Source organism: Lagopus leucura, unplaced genomic scaffold, assembly GCF_019238085.1.
Source record: "Lagopus leucura isolate 7727_CA_CO unplaced genomic scaffold, USGS_WTPT01 Super-Scaffold_100057, whole genome shotgun sequence".
Classification (NCBI taxonomy): Eukaryota; Metazoa; Chordata; class Aves; order Galliformes; family Phasianidae; genus Lagopus; species Lagopus leucura.
Genome location: NW_024962303.1, coordinates 183,884 through 211,577, shown reverse-complemented (window position 1 = coordinate 211,577; position 27,694 = coordinate 183,884). Strand labels below are relative to the sequence as shown.

At 54.3% G+C, this 27,694-nt stretch overlaps 1 protein-coding gene across 1 annotated transcript in view; it reads right to left on the bottom strand.

Moving 5' to 3' along the window:
* Positions 1-3,460: 3,460 nt before the first annotated feature.
* Positions 3,461-27,694, bottom strand: part of MID2 (midline 2) — a 50,867-nt gene continuing 26,633 nt past the window's right edge. The window contains exons 3-10 of the mRNA XM_042886366.1: positions 20,706-20,801; positions 17,700-17,807; positions 14,941-15,089; positions 14,407-14,534; positions 13,826-13,969; positions 10,984-11,145; positions 6,290-6,497; positions 3,461-5,844 (exon numbers count right to left, since the gene is read on the bottom strand). Of these exons, the coding sequence (XP_042742300.1) occupies positions 5,442-5,844; positions 6,290-6,497; positions 10,984-11,145; positions 13,826-13,969; positions 14,407-14,534; positions 14,941-15,089; positions 17,700-17,807; positions 20,706-20,801 (1,398 nt within the window). The 3' untranslated portion in view covers positions 3,461-5,441. The remainder of the gene's footprint in view (positions 5,845-6,289; positions 6,498-10,983; positions 11,146-13,825; positions 13,970-14,406; positions 14,535-14,940; positions 15,090-17,699; positions 17,808-20,705; positions 20,802-27,694) is intronic.

The window sequence follows — 27,694 nt, the reverse complement described above, 5'->3', positions numbered from 1 at the left end:
CATGTAATGCTGGTGAATCCACAGAGGCAATTTTTGCATTGCTCTCAAACCTTACAGCTGGTGCTTAATTCACCTGTTAAAGCTGCACTGATGCTGCAGAGCAAAGAGGCACAGGCTCTGGCTGCAGGTGCACCTGGATGGCCATGGGCCATGTCTCTGCTCCCAGTCCCATCCCCTGGGCTGGCTGTGACTTTCTGGCTGCTTCTAAAGCTCCAGGGAGCTCACGCCTCCTCCCAGCCTTCATCTGACCCAGTTCTTCCTCGTTGCCATGGAGAACTGGGCTCACTTGTGGTTTCCCAGCCTTGTTGTGTGCCCAGGAGTCTGGCACTGGTGGCACCGGTTGGGATTGGAAGTGCCTCTGCGTGTCCTGCTCTGCTGGTGTCACTGCTCGTGGATTTTGGGGTGCATTCAGCAGTTTGTTGGCGCTGCCCTGGGGTCACAAGAGGAATGAGGACATCTGTGTAGGGCCATCCATTGTGATGCTGCACAGCAATCCTGCTGGTTGGGGTTGTCCCGAGCAGAGGACGCAGGGTCTGTGCGCCCCACCATTTCCCTGCACCCACTTCCCAGACACCACAGACTTCAGAGGTGATCTTTGTCAGCACCATTTCAGCCCTCTGTCACCCAGGAACACCTCCACGAGGGGCTGCCTGCTTTCACACCTTCACTCTGTGCTGTCTGTCATTGCGCAGCCAGGCCGAGGGATGATTTCTGCATGGCTCCTGGGTCAAGGGACGAACATTTTAGGGCTGCTACTTCAAATGAGAGTTTAAAATCCCAATTACGGTTCTACTGAGGAGGACTAATTTGGGGCCAGTTCAGACACCGCCGATCATTAACCCCATGCAGTCAATCAGCTGCTCCAAGGCGTAATTTTCCATTCCAACCACTTTGAAAGCCACGTTTCTCACTGTACCATTTTCTTCCCCCCATCCAGGAGTTAATTCATCAGTTAAAGGAATTTCATTCGTGGTTTGAGGGACTGCAGCTTTTTATTCCCAAGCAGGATTATCCCATCCCCGTGCAATGGCTGTCATTAGCCAACCTCCACAGACGAGGCAGCCTTTTGATGTCACAAACCATATAAAAATAATAATTTGTGCTGTCTCTGTGCTTTGCAGCTTCCCTGTGGGGGGATGCTGGTGATGGAGCTTTTTTGCATCTCCTATTTCACGAACTCCTGGCTGGCTGAGGAAGCAATTTCCAGCTCGATTTGTTGTGCTTGTGACATGGAAGCCTTGTGTGTTTCAAAGCAGATTCCTGGAAAGCAGCGGCGAAGCCGATTTCATCTGCTCAGCAAAATCTTTTCTCTTTCTACGAAGCAACCTGCCACGTCAGTAATGGTTTTAAATTGACTTTCGCAGGTGCCCATCCACAAGAGATATTGTTTCCTAGAAACCAGAGGTTAATGGAGAAAGGCTTCAAAAGGGAGCGAGGAGGGAGAAAAATCTCCTTGCTGCTCTGCGTAGCAGCAGCTGCTGGATGGGAATAAAGGCAGCAATTACGGCTGCTTGGTGGGCAGAGCAGCCTCTGCCCTGCGGAGATGAGGAGGGCAGCACGGGGCCATGCCCTGCTCATTGCTGGGAATGGCCCCACCAGTGGGATCTGCTCCCCAGGGTGATGGGGCAGTGTGTTCTGGCCATCCTGTGCCACGCTTCTGTTATCAGCACAGGGAGGAATCATCACTGCTAAAGGGAACAGTTTCCCTACTGGGGAAGAGATACCCTCTGTGGGTACGGGAGCCGTGCAATGGTGGCGATGGGGGACTGCAGCATTACCTCCGGTGGGACTGGGATTCACCTTAGGTGTTCTGCACTGTGTGAGGATTTGCCTTAGAACCACGCAAAACAAAAGAAAAGTAGAGAGAGAAAAAGAGAAAACTCACATTATATCTGCTTGGGTAGAGTCTAGAAGGAAATGTGGGAAACGTGGGGGCAAATGGAAAACCCACTCATATTCCTTATTGTCTTTGCCATTAGAAAATGCCTTTCTGTGGGGATGGCTGGAAGCTTTTGATGGTGCAGCACATATCCCAGCCTTGCTGTTTACCTGTGGGCTCCAAACCCAGCGTTTCAGTGGGATCAATCTTCAATATTGCCAGGCTGCAGTGGCCCATGTTCAGTTTTCTCCCTCCCCCTCTTGCTTCAGGTGCCTCATGGAGGTCCCCCAAAGGCTGAGCTGTGCCCCAGGCCCACAGCTCCCCAGCTCCCAGCACAGCATCACCCTTCCTTTGGAATTACCCATCCAGAAGGAGGACTGAAGATGCACTGAAGATTGCACCCGCCGGAACCTCCCAGATGGCTGCAAAGCACTCGCTTGAACTTGAAAGGCTTGAGGAGCCATTAAATATGAAGGAAGGGTTATTTTTTCAGGAGCTGAAGCTTCTCTCCAGCCCTGCTGATGTCAGGAGCACAGCTCCAGGGGATGCTCAGGAAAGCAGCGTTAGGTTCATTTCCTATGGAGGCTGTTTGGAAACCCCACCTGCAGCATTGCAAGGGCACAGCTTTGCCATCGCCGAAGCCCCATAGTGCTGCACATCCTGCCCAGCTAAACCTGCCCCTGCACGGTCACTCCTGTATTTAAGCTGGTCTGAGCTTCTGCACACACTGCAGATTGGCCCCACAATGAAAGCAGCTCCTCAATCTTGAGGTCAGTTTCCATGTGCTGGCACTGAATGTTTAATGTGAAAAAGCCTGGAGCAAAGGAATAAAGTAAGAAATATTTAATTTTACAGCGTTGGTTTGCACCATATGTTTTCCCCTTCATGAATATTTTAGGCACTTCTGCTCCACAAAGGCTTTCTCTGTCGGCTGTCAGCTCGAGTGCCTTCACATCCCCTGGGCTGGGACCAGTGGGAAATGTCACTGCACCATTCCCCCTCTTCAAAACGTCCCTACGGATGGGCTTTTGGGGATGGTGCTCCAGCATCCCACATGTCCTGCCGCCCCAGGAGCTCTCAAGCCTGGGCAGCACTCCAGGATGAGAAATGCTGTTTGTAGGATGCATGGGACACACGGCATTGTCCCCAGGGAGAGCAAAAACCCCCAGCACTACCAGCTGAGCGGCCTCACGGAGCGTGTGATGCTCATGGGGCTGAGCCAAGCTCCTTGTTCCCATCCTGGCTCACAGTGCTCGTAACGCAGATGGACTGATGGTTGAACTGGATGACCTTAGAGGTCTTTTCCAACCTTAACGATGGGCAAAGCCCCCCTTCCATCTCCATGCCTGGTTCCTTGCTGTGCCTGTGGCCCAGGAACCCCCAGGTCTGCAGATGGTGCTGTCAGAGGGTTGGGGATGGCCAGAAGGAGCACTTAGTGCCACACGGAAGCCGCACGCCGCACAATCTCTGCCACGCAGACACACTCAGTAACGTATATATATTATATTATATTTATATATATATATATACACATTAACAAAGAATTTGCCCCCCCCCCTCGCCCCCCCCCCCCCCCCCAAAAAAAAAAGAAAGGAAGAAAACATAAAGAGGAAAAGCAACCCTCCCCCAAAACAAAACCGAAACAAGTATGTTACACGTGGAAGAGAACATGGCAGACAGGGTTTTCCCACGTCCCCAGTCTGTACAGTGGGGTCACTGGGAGGAACGGGGCTGTCAGCACCCTCAGTCCCATGGGACCCCAACCCCCATACCCGTGGGAAACGTGCTCATTCATAACCGTGGGCCATTCATAACCCAGATGGGCTACAACTGCCCGCGTGCCATCACACACCGGTCGGGTTTTTGTCAGTGGGACGTGGGCTGGGGGCACAGGCTGCAGCGGGGTGAGGAGCAGGGAGGGGTCACAGCTCCCATTCCCCGGCAGTGCTGGGTTTTGCTTTTCCTCAACCAGGAGAAGACAACGTGGTTGACCCAGATGCCGTGGGAAGGAGACGCGCGGGGATCCCGCAGCAATTAGTGCAATTTCATCAGGTGCAAACGTCACGGTAATGGCTCGTGTGCTTTACTGGATGTGCTGAGTCCTCTGGCAATAAGCGGTGCCGGTGCCAGCAGAAAGCTTGGCCCCGGATTGCAGAAGCTGAAATCCATCTCCAGTGCTTGGCCGTTTGCTGGAGGTTGGCGCAGTGCGAGCAGCACACAGGGAAAAGACCCACAGGGCTTTGGGAACAAAACATCCAACCAAAAAAGGCAGCTCAGCCTTGTAAAGTGAATTGTGTTCGTGTGCTTAGCTGTGGGGCTGGCAGGTGTGACCCTGCTGCTTCCCCACCCCGTGCTCTCACATGTGTCCATGCAGTCCCTGCGTCCCTTAATGACAAGTGTTCCCCAGGGTGGCTCACTGGTGGGGACTCCTCACTCAGCCCCTGTGCCCCCTCCCTGCTGTGGGATGAGCCCCCAGGTGCTGTCGTGTGCTGTCTGAGCCGGCCACCCACCCCTCTGGGGCTGGGCTTTGAGGTAGTTTCCTATCAGCAATGTCCAAGGGTCTCTCCCCATTGCAACAACAAAGAAAGAAAAGGCAAGGAAAGGACGGGTGGAGCTGGCCGGCCTCAGCTTTGGTCAACATGTGATGCCACCAAGGTAAGACCAGAGAGAAAAAAGGAATTTTCAACACCATGGACCAAAGCTTGTGCATCAGCACATCCCATGCTGCCACGCTGCCCCATGGCCTCATTGGTCCCAGCTTGGTGCTTAGGTACTGGAGCACTGGTGGCAGCTCATTGGGGAACCAGGGCTCCTTCGCCACAGAGCAAACAGGACAGCTTCACCACGGCAGGGAACAAAGTGAGTGCCAAGATTCTGGGGTCTGAAATTGAGCTTTTGGGTCAGAAAGAACAAAGATGGCCTTTGAGCACCTCTGCTCAGCATGGGAGCTGCATTCTGTCTGCAGGGACAGCAGACACAAAGCCAACAGAAGCATCTGTGCCAGGGGCACAAAGCGCCTCACCCAACTCCTAGGAAACACTCATGTGGGGTCTCCCTTGTGAAATGGGGTCTCCCACAAGACATGAGGCGGGCCGGAGGGATGGGGACCACAGACCCAGGCAAGCCGCCAAATGTTGGTCAGACGCAGAGCCTTCCCCATAGAACAACACTCAGATCCCACCTGCCTCTCGTGGTCTCCAGAAAGCCAATCCCTGCAGCCCCAACCCGCAGGGATGCACCAGACATCCCCCCCTGACCACCACGGCACCTGAGAACATCACCCAAAAGCCCATCCTGGATGCAGGGAAACAAAACCATCCACGTGACGATCTGCCCGGGGAGAGCCACGAAGATGCTGCAGGAGCCTGGCGTGCACACGTGGAGCCGGCCAACAGGAGTTTATTTTCAGAGGTTCTTTTGTTTTCCCCTTAAAAATAAAACGAGCCGCAGGTGGGTGCCCTCCTGTTGGAGCATTGTGGCTGCTCTGTGGCTCGGAGGGCTCCTGGTGCCCACCGCCAGCCCTGGCCCACATCACCGGTACCGCCGTGGGGCAGGATCGCTCCTAGTGACAGGCTTTCATCCCTGATACATACGGGGACTCCTGGGGCCTGCAGTTACACTCCTGCTGCTCTGGGTAATCTATGAAGTCTGGGGCAGGCAGACCCGAGAGGATCATCAAGGATTTGTTCCAGATAGTGAACGTGGGGCACACCGGGAGGATGAAGGAGACCTCGAAGGTGTGCAGGTGCAGGGAGTTGGCCGGGTCGTAGAAGGAGAGCGCGTTGTTGTCGTAATCCAGGAGGACGCCGAGGCGCTTCATCTGCGGGTGCACCTCCACCAGCATCTCCTTGTTGTTGTGCCTCACCACGAAGTTGTTGTTGCAGCGGGAGAAGACCCAAGATGAGGAGTTCTTCCCGATCCACTCATTCTTGGGAGCCGACTTGTAAGCCACACCGATGGCGTACCTGGGAGAGAGAGGAGAAGCTTTGCTCAGAGACCTCACTGTGAGACTGAATCTAACCCTGATGTGTGTTGGGTTGTGTTTCACCAGCCTGTGCAGGCTGGACACATCTCTGGCTGCTTGCACAGGAACGCATGCCAAGAGCCTGAACCCAACGATGGTGCCATCAAGGCAAGGGCTGCATTGGTGAGGTCAGCAGGGGAGAGAAATAGACACGTAACGCTTCACCTTGCAGTCCTGTTGGGGCCATCCCACAGCCTTCTGGCAGAGAGGAGGCACTCACAGAGCACTGCACCCACAGCCAGCCCAATGCCAGGTCCCAGCCATGACAACAGCGTCCAACTCTCCAACCTTGAGTAACCCCAGACTTGAACCCCAGCACAGCGCACGGCAACTCAGGGGATACTGAGGGCCTCCAGGAGATGGAGGAAAGGTCAGGGGGTGCCTACCAAGTGGAGGAGCCCACCACCACCTCCCAGTAGTGGCAGCCGCTGTCGATGAAGACGTTGCCCGCCGCACCGTAGCACCCGGTCCCACTGAACCTCTCGGGCGTGTGGCTCTTCTTCAGGGAGCTCTCGTCCTTCTCCATCTGCAGCCCATCGTTGGAGATCTTCAACTTCTTGTGGGCCATCTTGGGGTCCAGCTTAAAAGGCTGACCTATTAGAAGAGGACGTGTAGGTTACTATTTGTGGGTGTTGCCATCGCTGTGCAGGCAGAATGCAGGCAGGAAACATCTGCCCCAGGCTCTTGGGATATTTCCCCATGAGCCAAAGGTGCTACTGGGATAGAGATAGCATCCCCAGCATGTATGATCCCGGAACACTGGAAGCCTTTTTATTGCACATTGCCCCATTCATACGCCTCATTCCCTTGTCCAAAACACTCCCTTTTGCTTGCTGTTAATGTTGTAAAATGCTGTGGCGGAGAGAGGGGATGTTTCCAGCTAATGGAAAAGGCACTGACGACACCATTAAGGACCGCGCAGCACTCTGGGCAAGGCGTGCAGCCTGCCTGAATCCCCTAACGGATCCATACTCTATTAGCAGTAATGAGAGTTATACGAGCAGAGAGAAGGGAGAATAGACCCTTAAGTGCTGCTATAACAATATTGAATCACAGAAGAAGTAGTGCAGCATCAAGCATGTCCCCAAGTCCCCATCAACAGCCGACACAGCTCGCTCCCTGCAGTGCAGGCTGCTATTACACTTTACAGGAAACATGCCTGAGGTTTTCCAGTGTTTCTCTGCTGCCAAACAAGGGCTGGGACGCCTGGAGAAGACAGCTTGGGCTTGGAAGCAAACCAAAGGCATTGAGTGCAGCCCGTGTTTGGCTGAGGCTGGAAGTGAGCACGGAGCCAGCTGGGAGCACACAGCCTTCCTTCTCCAACACAGCCAAGTCTGATGGATTCTGCAGACCTTTTGGGCTCGGAACACAGCTGCAATTCTCATGTTAGGTTAGCAGCCCTCTGACAGCCAAACCAACGTGGCTGCGTGACGTTCGCCTGCACAGGTGACGTAACTCAGTTGGTTTTCAAATCCCACCCTCTCAGCTTTTCAGATGCAACGCATGGCAGTGAGGATCTGGCCCTGTCACATCAGTGTACAAACATCCTACAGAGCCCGGATGTGATTTTGAGAGGGATCTGTCTAATTCAGCACAGAGCAAAGCAAATGGGGCAGCTGCTACAGGACCACTTAATAGCTGAAACCCACTGCCTGTTGCTGGCAGCCCCCACAGCATGCAGTCAGCCACCCCTCCTGCTTTTTCAGCTGTGCAAACTGAGGCTTGGAGAGGCACAGCACCTGGCCAATGCTTCCAGCAAGGCTGTTGGAAATCCACGTCTTAGGAAGTGTTGCAAACAGAGACAAGGCAGTGTGCAGAGCTTTCCAGTGCAGCCCTGTAACTGAGCTCATCCACATCGCTCTCTGCTTGCTCTGGTGGTTCACGTTTATTTTCCTTGAGAAAATTCATTTATTGTGAGATAAATGAGTGGGGAGGGCTGAAAGTAAAGCTGCAGACTGAGAGTGATCTTATCCTACAGCTTCTGGAATATTTTGAGATCTGCCTTTTCCCAGCAGTAACACAGAGAGACAAGCTTGGAGGAAGGGAGGGATAAAAATACCCAGCTCCATCAGGACAGAGGCACACGTGTCCTCTGGCTGGCGCTGACCCCTTTCTGAGGTCAGCAGCAAAGAGGAAATCCTGGCCTTGGGCTTGTGGGACGTGCCACTAGGACAAGTTAAGGGTTAATGAAGCCTTGGGGCAGGCAGAGACCCCTGCCCAACGTGGGCAATGCCCATCCCCATCCTGGGTGAATTGCTCAGTTCTCTGCTCACCTAACCAGCACGTTGCAAGGAAGGGGCCAGCAGCATCACCAGCTTTTGTCAAGGCTTCATGGAAAGAACAAAGGCTGGAAAGACTCAGCAGCTCCTGCTGACTGCCCTGAGCTCACCTGTGTTAGGTGAGCTCCAGCTGAGTAAATGCCACAGCTGGTGACATCCCTGCTCCATCCATCCACCCCAGTGCCACCAGCACTGCAGCACAAACCTGGCTGTGAGCTTCCAGCTGGGCCATCCAGCTGTGCAGTCAGGAACAGCACAAGACCCCTGGCAGAGGTCTGGAGAGCAGCGACTGTTGTCCTCCCATCACTTTGAGGAAGCAAAGCCACGATGCTGAGTTAATCTATTCAGACCTATGAAGCTTCCAGCACTCCCAGCTTGCTTCGGGATCGCGCTCATCTCACCTTGCTCCATAGGAAGCATCAGCACTGCCACGTTCCTGCTGCTAACAGCAGAGCTGCTCACACTGCTGCAAGCCCACCCCTCTAATGAGGCACTGTATGACCTTTAGGGTCTCAAACAGATCAGGAAAAGACAGAAATGAGCACGAGAATCAGACCTGCCCACAATGGTCACGGCGAGGACCATGGAGAACATCTCCCATGCGCTTCATTTACGGCCATCCCTTGCACAGTCCCTCATTCTGTCAGTTTCGGCCACTTTTGGATGCTTGCTAATAATTAAGACCTATCCAAGAACAGCTTCAGCAAAAGGTTTCTTCCTGTCACCAGACCAAAGCTCTTTTCCCCCAGCTCTTCTGCTCAGGGCAGCTTGAAAACACAGATTTAGTGGCAGCGCTGATGCTGCAGAAATCAATGTGCCCTGACACTGACCTTCTGTGGCAAAGCCATCTCTCCAAACAGCGCTCTGGGAGCACAAAGGAGGCTGTGAAACGTGCTAATTGGCCCTGCCCGTGGAACTGCTGACACCTCCACAGAGCTTACAGCAGCTGGAAAGTGCATGCTGTCTCCTAATTGCCCACTGGGAAAGGAGAGAAGCACGCAGCTCCGCGTTGACAAGGGCAGCATCCCACACCAGCATTTCATGGCTTTCTGTTGGAAACTCTGGGCTATGGACCATCCTTCAACCCCAGCTGGGGCTTTCTCCAGCTGCAGGGCACAACCACCTACAGTTCACAGGTATTACAGCATCCTGTTGACTTCACACACAGAATCCCAGAGCTCGATTTGTGCCGGATGCTCAGCACCACACGGCACCCCTTGACCTGAGTTTTGGCATGCAGGAAGAGAACATCCCTCCTCAGTGCCTCCTGCCCAAGGACATCAGGCAGGAACGTGGCCTTAGTGGGCATGGTGGCAATGGGTTGGCTGCTCTTGGTGATCGTAGAGATCTTTTCTGACCTTCTGTGATTTTGTGAAAATACAACCTGGAGAGGAGGCATCCCTTCGCCAAATCACTGCACCTCCTTTCCTCTCACCTCCCTGTCCCAGATGGGTGCCACCCCTCTCCATCCAGCTGCCCACATCCTGCTGTACGGAGAGGTGGGACAGGCTGCAAGGCACCAGGCACAGCCCCAAAGTCAAGCTAGCACCATCACACAGAAATCTGCCCAAGGATGACCAGTGAGCCCCCTTCATGCGCACAGCCCATCCCTGCGGCCAGAATGACAGCTCTCTGCTCCAGAAACCTGGAAGCTTTACAGCACATAAAAGCAGGCAGCAATAGGCGAAGTCAGAAGGTAAGCAGCAGGGATGGCCATCAGCCACTGGGCACCATCAGCCACCGACCGTTGGTGGCCTGAAGAGCAGCAGAGCTGCAGGCACTGGGACTGCTGCCCAAGGAAGGAGCTCCTCAAAGCCACAGAAACACAAAATAATTTGTGTAGCGCTTCAGGCAATGCCTGCTCCAGATTTTAACAAGTGCAGCAAGTTGCTGCAGACACAGCTGAGCGACAAGGGGAGTTCAAAGCCCGACTGGGCGCCGATTTATTCTCCTAAATGGAGCTCAGCTGCCAAGCAGAGCGCTCAGCATCGTGCCCCCATCTCCAGCAAATGACACTTGGCTAAAAAAGCCTCGGAGTGAGCTCTGTCCCTGGGGAGCTGCTGAAGCAAGAGCCTTTGCTCCCCTCCGTGCTGCTGTGTCACACCGCTGCTCTTGGCTTGTCAAGTCCCCAGTTTCTTATTTCCACAGCGAGCGCCTCTCAAGGCACTTAGAAAGCTCTCAAAAACAGCAGCCGTGGGAGGGATGCATTGTTAACAAACAAGGCAGAACGGGATTGGAGCCTGCCCATCTCGGCAGCTCCCCCACCCCACCAGTGCACCGACTCCACTTCAGCTCATTTTGTTTAAGGTTGCGCAGGTTTCGCAAAGAAAACGAGGAGGTGGAAGCAATAAATCATTTCAAAAGCCTACTCAGAGCTTTCAAAGCCTTGAGTGATTGCAGCGTCACGGAGAGAAGCCCGAAGGAGCGCTGTGCTCACCAGGCTTGGAGGGAATGGCTTTAAGCTAAAAGAGGGGAGCTGTAGGTCAGAGGGTGGGCAGAAATGCTTTGCTCAGAGGGCGGTGAGGCTGTGCACTGCTGCCCAGAGACGGGGCTGCCCATCTCTGAGGTGCCACAGGCTGCAGGCGGGCCCTGAGCTGGTGGGATACGCAGCCCACGGTACAGGAGTGGGGCTGGGTGGGCATGAAGATCCCTTCCAACCCAGCCATTCTGTGACCCTATGAGCCCCTAAAGCCCAGCAGAGAGCTGATTGGAACACGTTGGGTGACACAGCCCTGAGACGAGTCCCAGCAGGGCAGGGAGGTGATGCTGGGGATCGCTGCTCTGCTCCCTGCCATACGTACTGTTGGTTTTGAGCCGTGCAGGCTCGCTGTTCCGGCTGCCCGCCTGGTTGATGGCCTTGACCAGGAAAATGTAGCGGGTGCCGCTCTGCAGCCCGTGCACGGTGTAGTGGTTCTGCTTGATGTTGGGGACGATCATCCAGCTGTCCATGGAGTTGTAGAGACCTGCCATATAGGAGAAGGGGAAAGGGTTACTCCTGGGTAAGGGAAAGGGCTCCTTCTGGGAATAGAAATTAATGAGGAGACTGTGGAGGCCACGAGCCCTAACGCTGCAGGGGTTTGTTTGACAGATATACTGAAAGCACGGCGATGTATTAAAGATGGGGTGACTCCTTACAACCCACAGCAGGAGTTGGAACTCCTTAATCTTAAAGGTCCCTTCCAAACTCGGCCATTCTGTGATTCCACAACACGGTGCTACAGGAAAGGAGTAAAGCACTGTCATGTGCAGCAGGTCCCAGGGCAAGAAAGACCTTCTGAGGGCAAAGGGAGCTGCCAGTTCTGGGGGCAACAGCTGAGCTAGCACCAAGAGGCTGTGGGCAGCTGGTGCCCCATAGAATCCACTGCAGCTACAGATGCTCCGTGCTATCAAAAAGCAGCTCTGGGGCTGATACTGCAACGTGGGAGTGCTGCCTTCAGCATAAGGAGGATCAATGATGCTCAGTGGTAGGAGCTGGGGGCTCCCTGCAATCCAGCAGGTCTGGGGGCGAGGTGTGAGACGGCATGTGAGGAGTGGGCTGGGAAGGCGTGCTGCTGGAGGAGGGATTCCAGCATCCTGCCATCCATGTGTGTGTGCACAGCTGTGCGTCGGGAGCCGGGAAAACACTCCACACCTCCTCCTCGAAGGCTCACGTGGGGACAGCACTGGGATTATTCCTCCCCCGCGGCTCGCTCAGCCAGAGCTTGCAGTCGTTGTCAGCAAGGATTTGGTCTGAAGTACACATGGAAGCCGCCTAGGGGAGCAGAGCAATGCTATCTGAAGTAGAAAATCCAACAGCAATGATAGCGACGGTATCCTGCAGGCAGAGCTGTGGCGGCTGTTATCTCCCTGCAGCCAAGAGCCACCTTGGGATCCGGCCCCGCAAAGGGCAGAGCGGCTGAGAGATGGCAATCATGGAGCAATTCAGCCTCCAAAGTGGGTGTCCTTTTCAAAGCTACCGAGAAAGGCTTGGCCTGCAGGGCTGAGGGCTCCTCTCCTTGCCAAAGCTGGAAAACATCCTTTTTATCGCAGCGTTTGTCATCTACACAAAACACCTGCGTCCTGCCGAGCACTCAGATGTAAAGGCAGCGTGCAGGGGAAGCTGTGCACGAGCAGCTGTGTGTCATGAGCAGGCACCTGCCCTGCTGGAAGCCCACTGGTGCTCTGCTTGGTGAGCCCTGTGTGCTATTTTCATCACCTCTTCACGCATGGGTTCCTGCAGAACTCAGACTCTTTCATTGCCCGGTCCTGAACACGTTATTGCAAGTCACAATATATTATTCATTTTCTGCTTGGAGGTGTTAACTGATGTTTTCTTTCCTCCTTCTTCAAGAAGGAGGCCAAGGAAGCTGCTGCAGACACCTGCCCCTTCGGGCTCTCCTTGCTGCTCATCACCACAGCCTTGTCATTCCCACCTCTGCCAAAGCCCATCCCACCCTCAGGCACTGAGCACAGGGCACGGGGTCTATGCTCTCCATCCCAAGGGGCCGAGCCCTGAGTGGGCTCCAGTCCACGTTAAGAGTGGGGCAAAGACCTCCTGGTGCCTCTCAGCCCCTGAACGGCTCAGTGGTCCTTCCTCAGCTGGCAGCTGGCATGGAGATGGAGGCTGGGGATGCCTAAAATGCTCACCGAGCTCTGAGAGAAGAGCAAAACATTGGAGAAAAGGTGTTTGTAGGAGAGGGGGAACACAGAGCAGCAGGGTGGGGACATCCGGATGCTGTAGGACTGGGTAACTCCAGGCAATGTCTGGCCAAGAGGAAATCAACCAGCATTTTCCACTCCTGGCTGTGGGGATGCACGTTTATCAGCTCTGGGAGCTGCCAGCAGGACGTGGCAGGAGCAGCTTCCTGCATGCAGCACAGGGCACTTCACAGCCTTCCTGAGCCTCCATCTTCCTGTGAAGTTACATAAGCTAATGGAAGCTCAAAAAGTCCATGCAGAGCATCTGGGGAGCGCATCCTCCAGCACTGAGCACCCCGAGGTACAGCCAGGAGCAGAACATCAGTGCCTGGCCATCCTGCTGGGATGCTGCCCTCTCCCAAGGGCACCATTCCAGGATGGACAAACTGGAAGATGTACTTTTGTGCTCCAATTAACACATCCATGCAAACCCTCTCAAATTGCAGGAATAAGGCTGCATCACATGAAATCACAGCAAACAGCCCTTGGCTTTCTGACCAAGCCACTCTTCTGCCCCTCCGTGGAGACCCACAAATCTCCTTTTCCTCCAAGTGCAACCAAACCAGCTTCTGTGTTTGGCTTTTAAATAATGTTTTCTGACAGCGAATGATGAGGAAAATCTGATGGAGAGTGCAGATGTGACTTGCCCATCCTTGAGGGCTGCTGGGCCGTCACAGCTCCAAGCCCTGCCCTTTCCACCACCTCTCCCCACCACGGCAATCGCTTGGTGCTCGAGAGCTGAGAGTCCATTTAGATCACTTGAAGTGTCATTTTAAACCATCACTTTTAAGAAGGGGGGAAACTAAACAGATACCCCATCCCTTAGGCATTTCCTGCTGTGCTCTACCTGAGCCCCCAGCTGACGCACCAGGCCAGCTGTGCCCTCCTGCAGAACATGAGATCAGCATCCCCGCTTCTGCGATGCCTACTTTTGGGTTGGGGGCTGCTCAATAAGCAGCGACTTACTGATGAAGTTGGCTTGCCCAGTGAAGATGGTGTACTGGAGCTCGTAGGAGCTGACGCTGAACTCATCCTCCGAGATCCAGTGGACTGTGATGGTGTCATGGGAGGCCGTGCAGAGCTCCTCACGCACAGACGGAGGGTTCGGTGCTGCAGGGAATGATTTCAACAAGCTGCTGTTTGCTTGCTGTCATACGCATTGGGCTTTTTTTTTGGCTCTTTATGGGGCTCACGCAGGGAGCAGAGCCTCATTTTACAAGTTAAGTAACAACGTCCTCACCTCCCCACAGCCCCCAGCCCTCCCCCTGGCTCTCCAGCCCCAGCAAGCAGTTTATTCCCATGCCTCCTTGTCTGTCCCACCCTGGGGGCATCACCTCCTCCATCACTGGTGGAGAGCATCGTTTTTTCCCCCACTTTCTGAACTCCTGCGGTGCCGACAAGATGATGGGAAGACATCACTGCCTTGGGGCTTCTGCTCTGCTATAACCCACCATTGACCCGGTTTAAAATCCCCCCTCCCAGCACTCGGTGGGGGGAAAGAGGCAGTGCTGGGGGGCAGAGCAGGGGTTACGTGCCCCTGTGCTCACCGGTGAGATAATCCAACCCCTCCAGCAGTTTCTTCTCTCTGGAAAAATCCAAGGCGAAGTTTTCAAAGGCGTCATTAAAATTGATATCTGGTATCAGAACTTGAGAGGATGCAGTTGCCATGGCGACCCTGAAAGGAGAGAAGAGCCCATCAATCCGCATCGGGGTGCACTCTGCTCCCGACTCCCGGCTGATGGGAAGGGGGCGAGCAGCCCCACGGTGACACGGCATGGCAGCAGGGGACAGCAGGTGATGCAGCACGACACCCAGTGGAGTGTCAGGGACAGGGCATAGAGCTGGGGGCCCATCACTGGGGGTCCCATCCCCATGCCCCAGCTTGGCTCTCCCCACATCGGTGCTCTCACTGCTATTGCCTGACTGGGGAGCCAGGCTGCATCCCTCAGCACCCTGCAGAGGTGCCACGCAGCTCCTGCCCTGCCACCACCAGCAGTGCTATCCGAGGGCAGCACTCGGGGGACACAGTGGGATCACTGCAGGCTATCTCACAGCAGTTAGGCAACCAGGCTGCCACCCACCTCTCCGCCACATTCCGGGCTGTCTGCAGGAAGCGAGCGTGGTCATTCTCCTTCAGGATGTGCTCTGCTTGGTTGATGAGGACCGTGGAGCGCTCGAGGCACTGCCGGCAGTTGGCGACCTGCTGGGCCAGCTTCCTCAGCTTCATCACCTGTGGGGTGAGCACAGCAAGGTGGTGGTGCTCAGCTGGATGGATGGGAAAGCAGCGCCAGTGTTGCACCGTAACATAGGGCACAGCAGCCTCTGCTCCATCCCCACTGGTATCCCAACAAGTCCTGCGCAGTGCTGACCCACTCCAGGACCCTCTGACCACTCGGTCTCTTTCCTATGGGGCTCCTTGGGGAGTATTTACTGACAGGCAGCACCAAGCAAGCCACAAAGGAAGAAACAAAGACAACAGGCTTGGTGACACATCTCATGGGAGTACCATGGGTGCTCAAGGGAACAGAGAAACCCAACCGAATGTCAGTTCTCAGAAGAACCAATGGGGGAGAAGCTCAGTGAAAACCCCTTAGAAATCCCCAGCATGCAGCAAGGACCGAGCTGTAGGAACAGTGTTCATCCCTGGCATCGCTCGCGGGCTGCAGCACTCACGTTTCTGTAGGGTGCACTGAATTAGAGCAGGCAATGAGCCAGTCACAAGACTGGAGGTCCATCCCCATTCCCTGTGCCCACCCACAGCCATCCCATCCCCCAGGCACAGCTGGTGCTCTGCACTGCTCACCTGCACGCAGCTCATCCTGACATCAATCCCTCCTCCCGTTTTTCATCTTTTAATGATAACCCCCTCATTCTGCTGCATCACCCCGTGCCCCCCCAGCACACTGTCAGTCCGTGCCCACAGTGCCTGGGACTTGTCAAGCAGCCGAGCTGCAGTGCTGGCAGCTGACAGCAGCTGCTGGAGCTGCTCTCCCAGGTGTCAGCGCTGTCACTGCGTCCCCAGCCTGCAAATCCCACTGATTCGATGCTGATAGCCAGGCCTCTCACAGAGCAGTGGGTTCTCAGCTCCAGAACCACTGCGTGAGCTGCACACAGACAGCATGGGGGTGGGAAGCCAGCAGATAGGCTTCAAACTGCTTCAGTTGAGGAAAGGGAGGCCAGGGGGCTCGCCTCAGCTAGCGGCAGGCAGGCATGGCTCCGAAGGGCTGTTTGCACAGGGCAGGCAGAGAGGCTTGCTGGGGCTCAGCAGGCTGAGGGGTGGTTTGTTTTAAGACCAGCCTTGGTGGAAAATAAAAATCATCCAAAAGAGAAATGAAAAGACAAGCTTCAAGAGAGGAGAGAGCACAGCACCAGCCCCGGCCCTTGCTATGATGGCGTGCCCAGGCACCAGCTCCTTCTGACCACATCCCAGCACACAGCAGAGCCCGCAGCGCTCATCTCTGGGGATTCTCAAGCTTCACAAGCCTCGGACTGCAGCTCTGGTCTGTGCTGTTTGAAGGCAGAGCAGCTCTGGTGCATGGGGATGCGTCCCCACACGGCATCACCACCTGCACTGCAGCCCCAGGAGCTCACAGCCTCCCCAGGGACACCAGTACCCATATGTCTGTAAGTCCCTGATGGCAAAGGTTGCAGGGGGGAGGAAAGGGGCTGCTGTTAGGTGAGCATCGCTTCAAGATGCCTCCCTGCACAGCTGATGCTTTTTCCACTGTAAAAGAGAGGGGTTTGTCTGCGGAGCGAGCAGCCACCCACGCTCTGTGCTGGGCTTCTCATTGGGAAGAGCAGCCCAGAAGTGGAGAACTCAAAGGTAATTTAGCACACTGCTTCTCGCTGTGCAGCCTGAGCATTCCCAGGCAGCCACCAGCCCCAGCTCTCTCTGCTCTTCTTTTTTTGTGCTTGTTAAATTCTCCACTGCTTGCAGCTCAGGCTCCTGAGAAAGGCTGCTTAGAAACCACCGCGTCTCTCACACCTCCCATCCCGAGCAGCTCAGAGCAGAGATGCTGGGAGACCCGGGGATGCACAAGGAGCACCATGCAGGGGTTCCCAGCAGCTGTGCTGCGCTCCCAGCTCACCCACTGCCAAACAGCCATCCTCTCACACTGCCCCACATCACACACGTGCAGCAACGGTGCTGGAATTGCAGCTGCTCAGGCACCAGCTCACTGCTTTGAGTTCACACGCAGCTGAGTTCCTGCTGCCAGTGTGGGGCAACACATCAGAGCCTCTCTGTTCTCCCCAGAAACCAACCAGGAGGAAAAACCAGTTCTGAGCGCCAGCGTTCTGCCTGAAACTGGACAGCGTGGTCAAAATGCATTCGGGGGAGAGGGTGGGAAGTGAGAGGCAGACAGACAGATGGACCAGCAGAAGGCACCGTTACATAAAATATGTTTCCTGAAGTGGCTGGGATAAAAGCACACGTTTCCAAGCTTCCACCCCTGCAGAAGAGGGTCCACGGTGCCCGAGGGCAACACTGGCTCTTGCACAGATGCACGTGGGGTGAGCTGATCCCCAGCCCTTGTGTGCAGACAGCCAGTGCTGGAGCTGTGATGCTCCCGGCAGGACAAGCAGCACAGCTCAGCTCTGGGCGCTGCAATGGGTGCACAGAGTGGGAGCCCAACGGATACCCAGGCTCAGAAAGGCAGGAAAACTTGCCTAGGGCTACAATGCAGCGCAGGGCTGGGATGGCCCTTAAATATTAATTCTGCATTATTATATCAGCAGTGCAGTGATAGAAAAGCCCTGAGGAAGCTGTCTGGGCTGATGCAAGCGACTGTGCAAGCTTGGTGCTTGCAGGAGGAGCCCTGGGGACTCATGCAGTGCTTACCTTCGTCTCCTTGATCTTGACGGCGATGACCTGCTTACGCTGGCGGATGATCTCCATCAGCTCGTCACACTCCTCCATCAGCTTGGCCTCGTGCATGGCTGTGTTCACCTGGGCAGGGAAAGCAAAAGCATGCATGGTTGGAGCTGCTGGGGTGCCCCTACAGGGCACTGCGCTCTGAATAAAGACCAGGGACCGCAGGTGGCCACGCTCCATCAGCTGGGATAGGAAACGGGATGTGAGCCCCTCTGGCAGCTCCCACTACCACTGCACCAAAAGGGAGAATGGAGTGAGCACCCAGCACAGCTTCCTGCACTGTGACACCTCCCAGACCCAAGCACTGATGGTAGGAATACAACCCACGGAATGGATTTGTCACAGTTTAAAGCCTGTGGCTGGAGAACTGCCCTGGCCACGTCTACGCTCAGCAAGGAGCTCCAGGAAGGGCCCTCTCCCCTCAGCTTTCTTTCCCCACCTGCAGCAATAGAGCTGCAGCCTTCATTCCAACCAAAGCAGCGAGGAAGTGGAACAAAGCCATGAGCTTCCCCCCGTGTCCACGTTCCCACCTGGAAGCCCAGCAGTGCTGGGAGCACGAGGCCTTCAGGGAGCCGAGGCAGGGACCCGAGCCCTGCTGCTCAGCCAATTAAACAGCCAACTGCAGGGCAGAAACAGGTTTTCTTCACATTGTGCTCTCAGAGCGATCTCCAACAGCGGAGAACTCCGCAGCCATCCCTGAACAAAACATCATTTGCTACGAGATCTTTTTTTTAAAGCTGGCCAGCAGGTTATGCAATGGCCAAGTGGGAGACAGCTGACGGTGTGCGAGGATAACTGAGCTGAGAAAAACAGGATAATCTTCAAAATCTGCTGCAAGGTAGTGGCGGGGGGTGGGAATCAAACCTAGGATTCAGAGCAGCAGGAAGGCAGTGGAGCAATCAGAGCTCCACATCCCTGAATTCCCCAGGAGCACAATACGGATCCCAGCCCCATGCAGACCTAGCCCCCCCCCCTCCCTTCTCCCTCCAGAGTGCTTTCCCTGTGCCTCAGCTCCATAGGGAGAGGTCCTGAGCATGGCAGGCAGTTGTAGAAAGTGCTGATGGAGGAGAGGCAGAGCCCCATCTCTGAGCTGCAGATGGTGAGGAGCAAAATGCAGCTCCACAAGCAAAAGCTTCTTCCCCCCTCCCCCCGTGTGTGACACTGTGGGGAAGTGACTCCAGATGGTGCACGCAGCATCCCTGCATCCTTGTATGTGCACATCCCCACATCCTGCATACTCTCATCCCTGCAGCCCTGTGTGTCTGTACTCACATCCCTGCATTGTTCCCACATCCCCATTTCCTACATCCCCACATGCTTTCCTGCACACCCACACCCCCACCAGCTCCCTGGATGGTGAGGCAGCTCTGGCAGTGCATGTGGGAAGCTCCAGGGCTGCAATCTCCAGCCGGGGCCCACTGCAATGACAGAGAGTGAAGCATATTCCCCTCACACTGCCTTAAGCACTTCCTGCATCATCCCACAGCACTGCCAAAACCCCTGGCCCTGCAGCAGCAATCCCTGCAGCAGATCGGTGCCTTCGCTCCCTGGGAAGGTTTAAGGAACCTGCTGCTCAACTCAGCAACTGAAAAAAAATAAAAATAATTAAAAAAAAAAAATCGATGGCCCATTAAGAAGTAATTAATTGCAACAGCCCCTCTCCGTGTATCACTTCAGCAAACAAAGCTGCAAATGAATTTGCTATTAATTGATGTATGTACTTCGGGACAACAGCGAGGCATTGCTGCCTTCTTCCTGCCGAAGGTTTCATGGGAGCACATTGCCCAGCAGCTGTAGCCAAGAAGCATGGCTGGCACGGAGCTCCCTTGCAAATACAAACAAGAGATGCCTGAGCGTACATCCAAACACGAGGGGCTTTGCAGATCAAGTGGTCAAAGCAGCAAGGTCAGCCAAGCCCCTTTCTTTGGTGGGATTAAAGGTGATCTCCTCTCTCCCATCAGTGCTCTCCTGTAATCCCTGCACAAAGCCCTTCCATGTGCTGCTGCCATCAGCCCCACCGCTGCTCTTTGGCCCCAGCAAGCAGGGGAGATCACAATCACTGTCCTGACAGCAGGAAGGATGCGGGGAGGCACACCGCCTCTGTTTGGGAGCAGGAAGGAAAGCGAGGCCACAACAGAGACAAGAGGATGGGCTGTCTGCAGGAGGGTGAGCACAACAACCCTTGAGAGGTTCAGAGGATGAGAGACTCAAAACTGCAGCACCTCCTCCATCCAAAGGGGCTGAAGGCTCTTCCCAGCGATGGGAACACCAGCCCTGTGCCACAGGTGAGGGCTGCACTGCACTCCCAGAGTGCTGAGGATCACTACTGTGTGCTCAGATGCTCCCAGCACTTCTGTCCTTGTCCCCTTCCAAGCTGCCTTGCTTTGCTCCTGTTCTGGGACCTGCTGCAGTCCACATCATCCCCCAGGTGAGAGCACACCCCTGAGCTCCCAGATCCCTGCCAGCAGCTGTAGGCTTCACACTGCATCCTCGCCTGCACCTGCAGAAACTTTGGTTCCATGATTATGACAGCATTTGGCCAGCTGGGGGACGGACAGATGTCCAGGTTCTGCTCTTTGAGATGCTGCAGCCAATGTTTTTTCAGCACTTCAGCCCCCATCAGATCCCAACTGAGCTCCAGATGAAACGGGGACACAGCTGACCCCAGGAGGACACTACAGGCTATGGGAACACATAGAAATACAAAGCAACAGAGCCTATAGATCTCCTCCCAGCAGCTCACAGTCACACCAGCACCTCCCCCTTCCCACCCAACAGATCCATGTGGAATTTTCCATCATTTGGGACTGACCTCTCCAAAGTGGCACGGTGCAGGCAATGCCTCCCACCAACCCTCACAGCCCATCCCACCCCTTCCACGGTCCCACTGCTGTGCGAGGGAGGTGGGAGCAATGCTGCACACCCCCCTGCCTTGAGCTGTGCTCCCCAGTGCCACACGCTGTGCTCACTGACCTCCACTTGCTGGCAGATCTGTATCAGCTTGGCCATCTGGTTCTCCAGTTCGCTGTTGCGTTTAACCAGGTTGGTGAGGTTTGTCTCCAGGGTTTGCTGCGGGTCCAGAAAACCAGGGATGGAGAGAGAAAAGACGACAAAACAAGATGAGAGAAGTGGGAGGACTGCATCCAGCAAACCAGACCACACATCACCCAACACACTGCCAGAGGGAGCAAAGTGTTGGCTAACTTTGTGCACAGGCTGTCCTAAACCCAGCAGAGTTTGGACAACCCTTGCTGGCAAGCCGTGCCTTTTCAGAAGGGTAGGAGCTTTTCAACCTCGATTTCCAGCTGGGAAGTCTGCCTGTAGGGACTGAACAGCTGCAATTCTCCACCCCTCCTCATCCTCAGTTGGTGATGGAGATGAAGGGCTGGAGGAAGGATGAGGCTGCCCACACCGCGCTTTGCTCTGTGCTCACGGGGCTGTGCAGCCATGCAGTGATGACAGAGGATGGAGCAAAGACACCTCTATCCGTGGACATGCAGTGGACCAGCACTTTGGGGTATCCATAATTCAAGCAACACTGCCATGCCATTAAAATACGTGGTCTCACTAAGAGGAAACGCTTCCCAGCAAAGCGCTCTCAACCTGTTGCACTGCTTGTCGTGAAAGCGATAGCCTATTAATATTTGAAACTCCAGGGCTGAGAGAGGATCCCTGCAGTGTTTTATTCATACCCAGCAAGAAAGTGCAGCCCGAGGCTTCCACCACGGCTCCAACAGACCCATAAACATCTGCACGCACGGGTAATTTGGGGGCGAGCTAGCCAAGGCAGCTTGAATCATAGTCATAAAGCACAGGCAAAGCACTCATTCCTGAAAACCACTGGCTCCTAAAATACTCCCAGCTCACTCACAGCCCTGCAAATTGCTAGCCAGTGGCTGGTAAAGCACAATGCTGAAAGACAGGCTGAAAGAGGCAGCAGTGCAGCTCCGGGTGCCTTCATTGAGCTGAAAGCGCTCTGCACAGCAGTGCTGCAGCGATAATGCAAGAGCCAGCTGCTATCAGCTCCACCACCACCTCTCCTCGCAGCTCTGCATCATCAAACGTCACCTCACCGAGCATCCCACTCGTTAATTATCTCCCTCATCACCGACGAGGCTGCATTGATGTTTCAGCTTTGAAATTGCAGCCGATTTCACGCTGGCAGAGGGGGCACTGGGGAGGGGGGAGCAGCCCAGCAGCACGCCTGCTCTGCAGGATCCCTCCCTTGGCACACCTGCCTGAGCGTGGAGGTGCAACCTTCTCCTTCTGTTCAACAACGTGCTAGGAGCTCCGGCTGCACCAGCTGGCTGTTTTGTAGGCATTACAGAAATTACAGCAATTACAGGGGGTTCGTTTAATTGGATCACAGCGCACTCACCACTTCCCCACACATCCACCTTCTGGCTCGAAAGGTAGAAGATTTGGTTTCCCTACAACTGGGAGAAATGAGGAAGAGAAAAGGGAACACCACAGAATGGATCCTTGAGCCAAAGTCACTGCACAAGGGGAGAAGGCAGGCTGCAAGCACAGCAAGGACCCTGCAGGCAGCAAACCCCGTCCTGCTGCAGCGATGCCCAACTGCAGCCAGCCCAGTGGGATGGGCAGGGAGCTCAACAAGGTGGCACGGGAAGCAACCACATGGACCTGCCTTGCACCAGGGCTGAGTTTCCACATTTGTCTTCACGCAGAGGCAGCCAAAAGCAGAGAGCATTTGCTCAATGATTTATTTCAGGACAGTAGTGTTGTTGCTCTTGTTCATTTATAATTGTTTGCAGTGGGACACACGGCCCTGCCCCCCTCCCTCTGTGCACCACAAACACAAACCATGTGTGCACACCAAGGTGCAGATGGGAAATGCTTCCCCCATGAGCCATCAGGATGCAGAGCGCAGGGTCTGCTCAGTGCACGCTCTGCTCTCATCTCTGCTCCCCACATGAGCACTGGGTGCAATGTTTAGTCCGAAATGCTGGTAGCAGTCCATCTCCTCAATGTGATGCTTGCAACCAACACCCAGCAAAGAAAAATATATAATAAAACCAGGGGGAAAATATGATCAGCAAGCTGGCTGCCTCTCTGCTAAGGGGAATTTCAGCAGACACAAGGACGAGTGACAGAGAGCCGCCACCGAGCTGCTGTGTGCAGTTCCTGCATTGTGACACTAATGCATTTTAAGTCACTTTGCAGCAACATGGCCTTGGTAAAAGCTGAAAGGAAATGCCAGCTTTCCGTGCCCGCCATCGCCCCAACCAGCAGGGCTGACCTAGAAAACGAAGCCGTTGTTCTGGTGAAAGTCTCATCACTGTCTCTAATGGCATTGAAGAGTGCTGGCTGTCCCACTGTATAACCAACGAATACACAGATGGTATAATTAAGAAATATAGAGGAAAGTCAGGCTAAACAGGTCATCACACTAAAGAAGAATGGATGGAAAGCTTATCCTTGGGCTCACTGAGAAGACTCCAAGAGGAGCAATCTCCAGCAGAGATCCTTCCCCACTGGCAGTCAGCTCTTAGATGGGTCCAGGAGAGGTGCAGCCAGGCTCCATCCCTTCCAGTAGCACAGAATGCCTTCACCTGTGCTCCCAGGGCTGACTCAGTGCTCAATCTGAGGTTCAGGCCGTGATTCAGCAGCTCCCACACACCCACCCAGTGAAGACCCCACCCCAAAGCTGGCATCCCCCAGCCTGTCTGCACAGATGGGATTGGGCTTGCTTGGTGCTTTCAGCCTGAGCTCACCACCATCCCTTTGGCTCAGCCTATGATAGCGTGGCACCACTCTCCCTCCCCATCAGCCTCGCTGCAGCCCTACAGACCCCACAGGTGCCACAGAGATGCTCCAGCCTTGTCCCCAGCTCTCAGACAGCATTACCCAGGCTTCTCCTACATGAGAAACCCACTGCCATCCCAACTTCCCCAAGGCCATCACGTAAGGAGACAGCAGGGTGAGTTTCCACCTTCCAACTGTCCCATAAGGGAGCGCCCAGCACTTCATAGGGGCTCTCTGATAAAGGAGAGCTCTTCCCATAGAGCAGGGCTTCTTCACCCTGCTCAGGAAATTCTTCTCCTCCTTCATGCAAGATCTGCATTTTGGAGGTCAGGAAGGGAATTGCTGCTGAAGAGGATTGCAGATGGGGCTGAAGGCAGCTCGAAAACACTGCAGCTGGCTTCGAGAGACAGAAGGACATAACACTGGGCTGCCAGCACTGCCAGCAGCTTCATTTGCACTTCTGAAGCCTTCCCATGGCTCAGCACTCTCAGAGCCCCACAACGCCACTGGCAGCACCCACGAGTTCCGAGAACATCCACTATCCCAATCCTTCTTTTCCATGATGCTTTCTGCAAATGCAACGTGCTCCTGCAAGCAAAGCACTGCTCAAGAATGGCAGCCACAGCTCTGCTGGGCCCCAAAGGAATGGGGCATGGACTTATAGCCACCCAGTCTGACCCCACTTCTCTGCAGCACTCCATCCCTGCAGACAACAGCAGGATTTCAACCTCTACCAATGCACTCATACACACGTAGAGTTTTGCCTTCTTGCTCCCCGCTCCTGACTAAACACATGAGATATAAAAATGGCCACGGACAAAATTCACTGCTTGTCAAGCGGGGCTTCCTCCCAGAATCTCACCCTTTGGCCCCATAACCCCGAGAACACCACAAAGAGGTTCTGCTCATCTCACCCCACAGCCTGCAGAACGGTGCGGGGAGAGCTGGCTGTTCTGGTAAATGAAAGCTGCGTGCACGGTTCCAAGGGGAAGAACAAAAATCACATGAGATAGTTGAATGTTGTCATTTCTCCGACACGGCTGATTACTTGCAGACTCGGTCAGAAGCATCTTTTTGGCAAGGACTGCCGTCTGGCTGCTTCGTGTGCATCCCCAAGCCGTGCACTTCCCCTGTTTGCTCTTTCTCTCCCTGTGATGCTTAAGAAAAACAGGGACTTTCCTTCTGAAAACATTCCTCCAGGCAGCGATCCCATAAGAGCCCCCACACCTGCAGTCCTTGGCACGAGCCGTCCTCTCACCACGGGGACACGAGGAATGAGCGCGATGTGATGGATGACCTCTGGCTGCCAGGAGATGCTTTTCAGGGAGCCACGCTGACCTGTTCTCCTAAAAAGGAGAAGAAGGCCAAGAACGAGGCAGCTGGTGGCCCTCTGCTATGGGGTGACAGCTTGGTGGGGTGCTGCCATGGTGGAGGGTGAGTTTTGCCAAATCGGGTGTGATGGTGGCCGCTGGAGCGCGGTGATGCGACAGCTCCATAAAATGCTACGGATGAATGGAGAATTAGGAAGAACAAGAGCTGGTGGAGAGCCCAACAAGTCTGGATTTCCTAGGGGACCATCCTGGCACAAAGCCTGGGGCAGCACTGCGGCACCCGCAGCAGGCATCCCACAGCCTCCCGTTGCATGGGCTGCTCCAAGGTGACCCATCACCCACCTCAGCCCATTGGAGCCGCCTCAAGGGTCACCGATCCCCAGAGCCTCCCCAACCCGAAGAGAAAAAAGAGCCCACAGAGACGAGCCTGGAGGGTAAGGCATCCCTGAGGGCTTCATCCCCACCCTCAACCAGGTCCTCAGCAAGGATGGCTGCAGGTTGGACCACATCATTTACCCTAACACCACTGCTTCCCTCCCCTCCCAGCCTAAAACCATGCTAACGAGGGAGTTAACGAGGCTCTACCAGGCTCCCCTGACAAACATTCATCCAACAGCACCAAAGCGCATAGGGTTTATTTAGGTCCTTCTATGTTTACACTCTTTAATCTTTTCAAAGCGATTCTTCTACTACTGGATAATATCAGGGTGGTTTTTTTTTTCTGTATCACCGCAGCACTGTTGAAAATTGTTTAAATATTTTATTAAATTCATCCTGACTGTGACAAAGCCCGTTTTTATTCCTGAAGCCATGTTGCCACGATCGGGTTGTTTAAGCTGTCCTACTTAAATACACGCCGAAAGACTTCGCTCCCCGGTTCAGCCTGTGTGCTTTTCAACCTAAAAGGATGCGTTTTTCAGACATCTTATTAAATTTGCTACATTTGATGTAAAAATTCCCAAGCCACGGTGAGGCCTGAGCTTATTTGTTTACCTTCTGCTGCTTTTATTTGTTGCTTTAAAAAGGCAGAGCGGAAAGAAAAGGTTTCCGTCGCTCCAAGCGATGCCTTTTGCCAGAAATGTACTTCTAATGAATAATTTCTCCTCACTTTCTTCAAACCCAGCACAGGGAGCAAGGGGTGATGCTGGGAGCCCTCTGTGCAAGGACAGCGTGCTTAAGAGAAGGTTTTGCCCAACTGTGGGTTTTTTAGCAGCTTGAAATGAGCGTTTTCTTTCACTTCTGACCCATTCTAACATGGAGAAGGGTGGGAATGACCCGACCTGACCTGTCCAGGCAGTGCTGGGGTCACCATCCCTGGGAGTGCTCCTGAACCATGGGGATGTGGCACTGAAGGATATGAGGAGGGGCAGGGTGGGGTGGGCTGGGGTTGGGTTGGGGATCTGAGAGGTCAAGAAGTAATAAGGAAAATGTGCTTCAAAAGCACGGCCCTCCATTGGATGAGGAAGGGTTGACTCGGATGCAGACATATCCAGCAAAGGAATCCAGGCTGGGAAGACTGAACCCACGCTGATCAATTCAAAATTGGGAAAATAGAAGGCAGTTTGTGCATGCTTAGAATAGTTCCACAGAACTCCTCTTCCATCAGGAGTATACCCCTGCAAAACCAGCAAAAAGAAGGGGATCTTCCAACCAAGCAACGTACTGCACACCCTCCCCAGGGCAAGAGTTGCAAGGGAACAGGAATTTCACCTCTTGGAATTGATGCTGCTGGAAGATGCACCAGAGATAGAGGGTTTGTGTCCTTGGGTTCTTTCAGGACACCTGAGGCCAAGGGCTCAGTGCACCGTGTCCCAGCAGTGCAGTGTGACAGCTCAGCACACCAGGATGGATGCTCTCCACTGGACCCAGCCATGCTGGTTGAGCCCCAGCCGACAGCTGGCCGTGCAGCAGCCCTGGCAGCCCATCTTTGGAAGGCAGAAACGTCAAGGGACAGCAAATCACAGCCATAATATGGATTAACAATCTCGGACATGGGAAAGGGATTAGAGACCAGAACGCGCCGAGCCTTTGGAGGCCCTCTGCTGAATGCAAAGGAACAGCCAGAGGACAAAGCTGAGCAATAGATCAGATCCTGAGAAAGCAGCGCTGCTTTACAGCCGAGGGAGGACTGTCAGCCATGAAATAGGAGCGGGGCTTTGCTAGCAGCACCATGCTGCTGCTGGCTTTGAAGCCAAAAGCGAACAAAGCTCCTTTCAAAGCATAGGAGGAAGACAACACAGCTTCATCCCCATAAATATGTATAACCTCGAGGAATAAGGCACTGGTGGGACGGGAGATGCGCTCTTTGAAGGATGGGTATGAATACACGGTAGGAAGAGACAAGGCACGACTTAGAAGTTGCCCTGCTAAAAAAGTAAGGGCAGGTGGGTGGAAGCCAGCTGCAGAGAATGCCAAGTCCTCGTGGGCTCACTAATGACAGCGCAATTACGTTAACGAGGCTCGCTGCAGATAATGGCATGGCTACGAAGAGCCCTTAAAAACATTGCTAAGGCTGTGTGAGGGGCTCATGCACTGATGGGGTTTGCAGGGCAAAAAGCTTGACAAACAGTGATAGGGAACATTGGGAATAACAAACCAACAAGGAGAAAACTCAAGGAGGAACTGTGGGAAGTCTACAAAGGGACAAATGGAATAGCACAGGGGGATCTCGATGGCTTCAGCAGTGGGGGACATGGGCAGGGCTGGTCTAAAGGGTTCAAACTTGGAGGAGAGAAAAGGCAAAATATAACTGGGATGAAAGGCGCAATCGTGGTGGAAGGCAGAACCGTGATGGAGAGCACAGGAATGTTAACAGAAGAGCAAGGAACTCATAGCACTAATTAGGAGCAACAGGAAAAAAAAAAA